The sequence below is a fragment of the Anthonomus grandis genome, chromosome 10 (assembly GCF_022605725.1).
Source record: "Anthonomus grandis grandis chromosome 10, icAntGran1.3, whole genome shotgun sequence".
NCBI classification, from domain to species: domain Eukaryota; kingdom Metazoa; phylum Arthropoda; class Insecta; order Coleoptera; family Curculionidae; genus Anthonomus; species Anthonomus grandis.
The window spans coordinates 15,097,261-15,107,572 of NC_065555.1; the positions used below are offsets into that span (position 1 = coordinate 15,097,261).

Sequence of the window (10,312 nt, forward strand, 5' to 3'; positions counted from 1 at the left end):
AACTTCCTCCAAAAGTGCTGGTAGATCATGTATTAGAAAATTAAGGTAACTTTGACCATTTAGCCTAAAATTAAGTCACAATTTGGAATAATTTACGTGTAAACTTGTCAACTCGCGCACGTTGAGTTTGAGAATAGGGGATTGGGTCCGCGTATTGAATATTTGGTACTCGCGGTGTAAACTAGGCTAATGAATCAAATAAGTATGCATTTAATAAGGAATTTTGGTAATTGGTTTATTTCGTTTTTTTAAAGCAATACGATGGTGTAAAAATCATGAAATTTAGATTTTTCAATTAATTATTTAATAACTACTTGTTTACTTTTGAAACCCCATAACTTTCATAAGTTTATGTTGTTTAACCAGTTAGCAGCCCATCAGAGCAAACTTTTTGCCTTCAATTTTCTCGAAAACCATCGTTCTGGGCGGTGTGCAACAAGAGTACCTTTTTTGTAGGAAAAAGTATGTAGTTTTTAAAAAATGAACCCACGTTGCGAAGAAAATAACCTAAAAAAAGTTATTCACGAATTAACCCCCTACCCTTGCAAAAACTACCCTTTCCGATTTTCCAAATTATTTTTCAGTATCACCATTTGATTTTGGGTCAAAATTTATGGCAGAGGATTTTTTTTCGAAATTTTATCTCGTTTTTTAAGCCTACAATTTCAAAAAACCGTTTTTTAAATTTACCCTTTCAGTGCCCCTAACTCCCTTAATATGCATTTTCCACCCTATAGTTATAGGAACTTTTTTTTAAATTTTTAGGAGTACTATCACCCCCCGAATCTTTTTACACCATTTCAATGACACCCTGTATATTTAATATATTTTTATATATTATATATTTTATAAATTATATAATATATATAATTAATGTGTTATTATTGACTTATCCTTAGAATTTAAATCCCATTGATTAAGCATATCTAATATACAAATTTATCTAAAAAAATTAATATTGGAGAAAAAATTGGATTTTGTCTCACTGATTTTGTTGAATTTATTAAATATGGTTAAAGTAAGCTATCTGGATTATAATCAAAATTAAATCAAATAATTTTGACATAAATATTAAAAAAAATTCTATAATATAATAAAAAAAGATCTAAAATAAAAAAGTTATTAACCTTTAAAATTAATGGTGACTGAGCGACGGCCTATACTATATAGGCCGTCGCTCATTTAAAATATTTCTTATCTTGCTCAATTCTCGCTTTAGGGAAAAACGGTAAAAAGACTTTAGCTTAGAAAAACTGACAAATTACACACTTAGGTGAAGCATTTGGTAAATACATATGCTCCTCTAAAAAAGAGAAATTAAGGCCGGAGACTTCGAGGATCATATACGTTTACTAATGAAATTACGAGACCAAACAAATCAGAATTACAAAGTCAAACTGCAATATTATCATGAACTACGTAATTTAATAAAACATGCTGTGGATCGAGAAAGGACACCTTATTAAGTAGATTAAATATCTTCTGCAGAAAAATTTAATTGTTTAATAGGTATCTAAATAAAGTTTTCTTTCTCCAATTATTAGATATAAATAATCTTACACAAATTCTAAGTTAGCCACATTGGTTTAAAACTGCTCAATACATTATGGTTGTATAGACCGTTTTCATTTTAGTTACAATTATCTCTAACTATATGCTGGTAATACAACATGTATTGATAAATAAAAAAAAGGAATTTAACATGAATTTTATATTCCTTTCATTGATTTACTAATAACAGTATTTAGTTCTGATGACACTAGTCATACTAATGGGCACTATTAATGAAAATAATAATGACAAGAATCAATAGTGATCTATCAGTTTCAATTTATTAATTCACATAAGTGGTTTTTCGTCCGGGTTGAATGTAATATGAATTTAAATGAAATATAGAAATAATAAATAAAATAAAAATCAACATGTGTGATACTACTGGATTATAGCAAGGCATCAGATACCATAGATCCTCGGATACTGCTGGCAAAATTCCACTTTTGTAGTCTTTATCAAAATGCAATAAGATTTTCTTAATCATTTTTTGAAGAACATGTCTGAACTTCACAACGGATCGTTATTATTTTTAATTGACGTCACAAATATAAATAGTCATCCACAATATTCCTTGAAGCATTATGCAGATAACACACTGTTATATTTAGCAATAAACTATACAGACTATGAAGACTGTCAATAGCAAATGATATACAGTGACATATCAAGCTAGTATAAAGCAAAAAATAATTTTAGAGAATATCTAGTGGAAGATATAAAAGGTATTAAGGTAAATGGAGTCCGCATCACTAATATAAGATAAGCAGACGACACCATGACCCTTGCAGATTACAATTCGGATTTGCAAAAAATGATGGACTAGATAACATAATACAGTAAACGATTCGGACTACACATGACCACTTTCAAGACCAAATTAATCGTTTTCTCCAAGCTACATATCATCAAACCGCTGTTGATCAATGGCAGAAATATTGAACAGGAAATATTGAACAGGAAAATGTACACCAGAATGAAGCTTCCAGTCCATTTACCAGTCTTAATTAGATCTTTGTCAAGTGATATAACTTCAGTGTATTTCTGTGCGGTTATGAAGGCTAGACTCTCGATACGATAACTGGAAGAAGGATCGGTGGTTTTAACATATATGTAAATTGCCACGTGCTTCGTATCTTATGGATTTACCAAGTTACAAGCCAAGAGGTATTAACCCATATTATAGTAGCTATAATAGCTAGCCTAGCGTTACATATAATTATGTAACGCTTTTAACCACGTTTTCTAAGTGGAACTGTTTGGTTACTTTTGCTACTCTTTCATAGATGGCGCTAGTTATCAGTAGGAATAATATATTTCTTTGTGTATTTCACTTACGTCGGTCATATTGATTTGTTTTGTCGCTTTGTGTGCATGTTTCCGTAACCGTGTTTTTAAAAATCGCCGAAAAATTCGACTAGTGTAAGTATTATAATTATTCCTGATTAGTATAGAATAATAGAGTATAAATTCGATATTTTTCTAAATTTGGATTGGACAGGTGTTTATTTCTCATCGTTACATATATGTAACGCTAGGATAATACACTACTGAGAAAATAAATATTTACTTTTTTATTATATCATTATATTTTTGATTATATCTTTATTATATCATGGTTTTATTACATAATTTTAATATAAATTTTGTTTTAGTGGTGGATTAACACTTGAACAAGCCTTACAAATCGCATACGAAGATGATATTGATGCTATTTATACAGAACCTCCTGAGGTTAATGTGCTTACGGATGAAGAGTCGGGTAACGAGAACGAGGAGGGAGATTTAGACCAGTTGTCGGGTAGACAGCTACGCGCTGAAGTTGTTGTTCTAAAAAACCATTCAAGCCATCTTGAAAAAGAAGATAACACGGCGACTGTGACAATAGAAAAAGAACAAGTGTTAAATTGTGATGCAGAAGGAAATGAAAGATTGTCGCGCGAAGACTTTTTCCCTAAAAGAACCTATTCTTGGTTGAAGGGCGATCTTATTGCTAGTGAAAATACGTTTCCACCTTACGATTTTTCAACTTTTGAAAATATGACCCCTACTGAAATATTTGAAATATTTTGGGATGAGTTAGTCTATATAGCAGAAGAAACACGCAAGTATGCAATGTTTAAAAACTGCCTAGATCACTATGGATGGATTGAAATGCTTTATCGGTATAATGATTTTAAGTGGATATGATCCTAAGCTTGGAAAACGTTATTTCTGGGATTCTCAGCCAGATATGGCAAATCCAGTCGTTAAAAACGGAATGACACGAAATCGTTTTGAACAAATTAAGCAGTTCTTACATTTTGCCGACAATAATAAGCTGGATGAAAAAGATAAGGCGTGGAAAATCTGTCCACTTATGGATCAACTACAGTCCAGATTTTTAAAATATTTTGTGCCTGAAGAAGATCTAGAATATGATGAATCTATGGTGAAATACTTTGACAAGCACGGATGCAAGCAGTTTATACGTGGAAAACCCATTCGATTCGATTTTAAAATGTGGTTCGTACACACCAAATCGGGATATCTTGTCAATTTTGACATTTATCAAGGCTAAAATCCTGAGAATACTGAGCGCAATGAAAAATTATATGGTAAGTACACGGCTTCGCTGCTTCATAATATGTTACGACAGTTTCCAGAAAAAAAACTTGCCTATACAAACTATACACTGATAATTTATTTACAAGTGTTAATCTCCTGGAACATATGCGAGAAAAAAAATGTTTGGTGTACGGGAACCATAAGAGACAACCGGCTACCTAAAGATATACCGTTATCTACAAAAGCGAATTTTCATAAAAACGCTAATCGGGGTGATTCTGAATCGGTTCTTGATCGCAATAGTGGAGTTATGTTTATTCGTTGGTCGGATAACAATGTTGTGACAATGGCGTCCACAAGTTTTGGAATGGAACCCATTATTCACGTAAAGCGGTTTTCCAGAAAAGACAACAAGAGTGTTCAGGTGCCCTGTCCATTGATGGTTGCTAAATACAGCAAATCGATAAGTGTAACAGACTTGATGGATCAGAATGTTTCCAGATACCGCATTGGCATAAGGTCTAAAAAATGGTGGTGGTCATTATTCACATGGATGCTTGATGTTTCCTTAGAAAATGCTTGGTATCTATACAAGAAAACTGGAAAAAATTGTGTACTGCTCGATTTTCGCAGAGATATTGCTACGACCTATATTAGAAAATACGGTACCGAATCAAAGGAAGCCGGTCGACCCAAATCTAGTTTTTCAAGTGCAACATCAAACAGAGTGTCTGATCAACTTAGATATGATCGTCTGGATCACTGGCTGGTTTATATCCCTAACAATAAACGAAGACGCTGTGCATTTGAGGGATGCTCTTCAAGTGTGAGAACCATGTGCTCAAAATGTAAATTGGGTTTATGTATAGATTGTAATATGAAATTCTATACAAAGTAAGCTTTATGTTTTTCTTTTATTTTTAACAGAGTTTATAAGCTTTTTCTTTCCAAATAAACATTTAAAGTCAATTAAAGGTAATTTTTTTGTACCCATATTGTCCTAGAGTTACATATATGTAACGCCCTATAAATAAAAAATGGCGGATTTTTTGGGTTAAATAATTACACAAATATATTCACACCATCCATTTAAACAAAATAATTCAAAAAAAAATAAATTTTTAATCAAAAAAAGGAAATTCGGGATAATAAGGGTTAAAAAGAACGAAAATGGCAAAGCAGTTATTAATCATTATTAAAGAGAAAAAAACAAGATTTGAAAGATATTAGAAGCTGCCTCGCGTGCATTTTAACCAAGATTCTCAGAGTGCTCTATCAAAAATGTTGCCCATATAGATTGGCAACCTTCTTGAGGAAAGGGCGTATTAAGAAGAATAAAGCAAAACAAATAAAAAAAAATTTCTTCAGGATATTTACAAAATTTAAAACGATAATGTTCACGTTCTCTTAATCATGGGAAACAAAAATGTAGGTCTTATGATCGACAAATTAATAAAATTTACCATTCTTATTAATGATAAATAAAAGCAGCGTATCTACGGAATAAAAATATTTATCACCTCAAAAATTCTTTGGCTTTATTAAACTTTACCTGCGTGACATTGCAAAAAGGTAAAGAGTTGACTTGTTAAACTATTATCAAGATCGTTTTTTTAGTTTGGAATCATTTGAAAGACAACCACTTTCTATCAATGTGTTTTTTGGAGCTTTATGCCATGTAAAATTAAGGAAATTTTAAGTTGGTTCAGCAAATTCAGATGTTACTCTAGAAACATTATTGCTAGTATTATGGTAATTCTATTTTGCGATTGCATCAAAGCTATCAATCCTAGAAGTACGAGATGAGAAATACTCTATACCAACTATAAGGAAAGGAACAACCAAAAATGAATATCTTCAGCCAGAAACAGAGTTCACTCAAAAGATAAGATCAGCCAAGAAAGGTAATGTAACAGTTGTGCCGAATGTAGAAAGCTACTAAGATTGAAGAAGCTTGAATAAAGGTGAATATAATCTACTAACCAAAAACTCTACACCAACAGTAAAGGACAGAATTTTCAGAGCTGGCAAAATTTTTCTGACTATTTTTTTGATCTGCAAACTCACTCTACACTACAACAAACCCCCACATATCTACGGGCTTTCTAAAATATATAATGAAAGAATGCTTAAGATTATTAAGGATGCGCTGGATAACTCCAAATTGAATTGTAACTCAGTTGACATTAGTAGTACTGTAGGGAATTCAAAAACAAGAGACATAATTGTGCAGGTTAAAAGATTTTTTACAACTTTACAGGTTTTAGCTATAATTAATAACAATTTTCAGAATCAGGAGATTACATTTGATTTACCCTATCATATACCCTATACAGTATGCTCTTTATTCCAGAGAAGTCAGACATAGCTAAGGTTGTTCGTAGTCAAAAAATTGAATGCATGTAAATTGGATGCCTTTTCAGTACATTTTATTAGAACAATTATTATTACCTCAATTATCAAACCACTTTGCTATCTTACTAATTATTCTTTAGAAAAAGCCACCTTTTTCATTATATTTTAATCAATCCAAATTTTTTCGTTGTTTAAAAACGTAGCAGAAAAAGTAGAGATAATTATTTTTATTATATGATATTATTTTAAGTTTTCTTAATTCAGCCAGTTTATTTAAAACCCGTCTGCATAGATTTCGTTCAGGCAGGTTTCAGAGCGAATTCTAGCTACAAGGATCTATCATCTCCAAGGACCTATCACTAGCTCTAGCTCTAGAGTATTATCCAGGCACTAAAAGTGGACACTGACCTACTTATGCAAAACTCAGCTCATTTGGCGAATTTCTTCAAAGCACTAACGTTAGACCCTACTGTGATTATCGGCTAATCCCTTGACATTTTCAAGCAAAGACTCAGACAGGATGCAATACTTAAAAAACCTACTGAAGTTCTACTGGAGGGAGTGATGTACCTTTTATAAGTTAGTTTTCGTAACTCTCTTATTTTAAATTCAAAAATAGGTTTTACGTCAAAGATGAATAATTTTCAATGGGCTCGTCGTTATTTCCAGTGGTAGCCAACGTATAGATACATAAAGTGATTCGAGGAGCATGCTATAAATACAGCTTAATCCAAACCCAAAGTGTGGCTTCAATACATCGATGACATATTTATTATCTTAGGAAAAAGCAATACAGAGTAAGCAAATTTCGATCGATAATATTAGATCAAGTTCACGATGGAGTTTTGAATTGAGTCAGCATTGCCCTTCTTAAAACTTCTTGTAAAGAACATCAATGGATGCCTAAGTAGAATATCATCTATCGCAATCTAACATATACAGAACAATACTTTAACTACAACGTCAATCATCCTGATTCAACAAAGGAGAAAATCATTAGAGCATGTATAGAAGAGCAGTATGGTGCAATATGTAACAATATTGATCTAAATAGGGAAATAGAAAAGAGTACCAGAAACATAAAATAGAATGGGTATCCGAGTAAAATAATAAAGTCAACTATTAGGAAAGCAGTAGAAATAAAAAGGAAAGGGCTACAGCAACTGGAGAATCCTACAAAATTTACGTTGTGTGTACTACAATTGGAGAGAAGCAAAGATTCTGGCAAGGAGCGATATTGGAAGGAAAGAAGATTTTTGAAAGCAGATCTTAACAGGTAGAACCGAATAATCTTCTATCAGCTCAGTGATATTCCCAACATCTGGAGATTCTTACAGTCGGGAGACTGCAAGATTTAATGCGCTTCACACATAAACAGATGAAATGAATTTATTTTTTATAATTGCTTCAATAATTGATAATTCTTAATCATTTTCCCTACATGTTTTCTAAATCTAAGAGTAGTTTCAAACAACACACCCAAACTTTATTACTCGTTTACTTTTAAGATATTATCATCAGCTATTTTAAATTCAAAATTGTGTTCGATATTGACTATTGATCAATAAACACCAAAGAACATAACTGCCGACTTAAATAGATATATTTTTGACCATTTCTTAACGCAGAACTATAAATTTGAAGAGATGCATTATTCGACTTAGCCACATCAATTCTTGCATCTTCAAAATTGACGCTAATACAAAATTGCGTATCATCTATGAACATTATTTCACAACGATCTGCAAGGTGTTCTATATCAAATGTATAAGCATGTAGAATAGTTGACATTGGTAGTTTACACTTGATAATAGGTGGAGATATTTCCCAAACGAAACGTCGTGGTAAATTGAGAATAAATAAAGATAATTTTTTGTTATATTAAAATCGTTCAAAGAAGATCTACTAAATAGATTTCATTTGGATTTATTCAACAATGTTTTCATATTTAAGCTAATAATATTTTGATATTGCCAACTATTTGACAATATCAAGTATTAGTTATTTGAATTAGAACTGCGTAAGTAGGAGATAATTAATATATATTTTTTAATTTTCTCTTAAGAAGATAAGTAGAGAATAATATATACTCCCAATAAATGAATTGGAGCTTTTCATAATTAAGTGCATTAAGTGAACTGATTTTATCTTTACAGACCTATAAATTTATTCTTTAAATAGCTTTGTGCTGGTTAAGCATGAGTCAAGAAAATTATTTGTTTCTTGCTCGAATTATATTTAACTCATCTTCAGGGTTCATAGTCGTAGTTTTTTCTCGTTAAATTAAAAAAGTACATCTCATAGAAGTTAAGGGCGGTTACGTAAGAGAGGTATTGCAATTAAAATATGATAAAATATATACAGTAAAAAAGCCGGTTGACTAGAGTAGTAAATACAGTAGTAAATTTTCTAGTCTACCAGCTTGTTCCACTATATATATTCTATTTTATACGCCTACTGGTCGTAAATATAAATATAAAATATGCGCGGATAGATTTATGCGTATTTGCAAATGATCACTACACTAACGCTGTATAAATGATAGCCTAAACCTTGATACGTCGTCATATACGGAATAAATATAGTTTTATTTATCCTAGATAACATTTTGTAGTTTCTGCACGCTTAAAACTAAAAATATGCATTTTTTGTTTTTTTTATTCTCCCAAAAAAATACTTTTCTCAAATAAACTCTAAATAAAAGTTATAGTTTCCGATGAGACAAATATCTTACTCCTTATCAAAAAATCCAAAATTTTTTACCCTTTCGACGTTCAAAAAAAAAGTTTCTGACGCGCATAGATAAAAACTAAAAGATTTTGTCTGTCGTTCTTCATGCTCTTTTATAAGTTATTTAACAATTTTAACATGTTTTTTCATTCTCTTTCTTTACTTTTATGTTCTTTTTCTTAACCCTTTTTAACTAATTTTTTATGGTTTTGATCGACAGTATCTGTATTTATTATAATACCGGTTATAATCATTCATGCTTTTTCTATTTGAAGTCTTCACGATTACAGATAATACATCAGCATAGATAGTTTCTTTAATATGGAACCATTAAAAAAAAATAATGAAGCAAAAAATATAAAAGTTATTACCTGTTTCCATGTACGTGTATCTGCGTGATTAAAATTATCAATTTTTTGCTCAAAATACAAATTACTGGTCGTTCTAGTATTTCTTAAAGTAACACTTTCCGGTGGATCTATAATGTGCTTTCTAACACTAAGAAGTCCATTGGTTGAATTTGTCACCAGCAAAATAAAACTTACGATAAAGACATGTCTAAGGCAAGTCATTTTAATATTACAATGTTGTGTGAAAGTGCGAAAATCTGCTAAAACTGAAGGTTATAAAGATTCGGAATCAGATTAATGTGTTTTTGGATTTTAAAAGCACATAAAAGTATTAAACGGTAATTTATCAAATAATTAGTGAAATCATTGATTGCCATAATAAACGTTACGGGGTGTTATTCCCTCCTTTTGCATGTAAACGATGATTTTTTTCAAAAGAGCCGATATATAAAAAAAGTAATTAATTAATTATTATGATATTTAAATAGGTATTTAAGGGTTATCAAATAATGATTATTTAATTGGCTTATCTTAGATAAACTATGGTAAAAAATGTTATGTAAAAGGCAATTATAGGAAAATTATAATTTCATTTTAGAATGGCATAAGAAGAAGTTTATTCAATTAAAATTAAGAATATTTTTAATAAAAATAAATTATTTATGCTTGCCAAAAACTGATATATTAAGTAGCATTCTATATTTTTGAGATTCTAGAAGCCTAATTAATCTACTTTACTATTAACAATTAAATTTTCTTATGACAACAATGTTATATCC

General features: G+C 30.8%; 1 protein-coding gene across 1 annotated transcript in view; it reads right to left on the reverse strand.

The window, feature by feature from the left end:
• Positions 1-9,808, reverse strand: part of LOC126741285 (putative serine protease K12H4.7) — a 42,068-nt gene extending 32,260 nt beyond the window's left edge. The window contains exon 1 of the mRNA XM_050447666.1: positions 9,555-9,808. Within this exon, the coding sequence (XP_050303623.1) occupies positions 9,555-9,755 (201 nt within the window). The 5' untranslated portion in view covers positions 9,756-9,808. The remainder of the gene's footprint in view (positions 1-9,554) is intronic.
• Between the last annotated feature and the right edge of the window lie 504 nt (positions 9,809-10,312).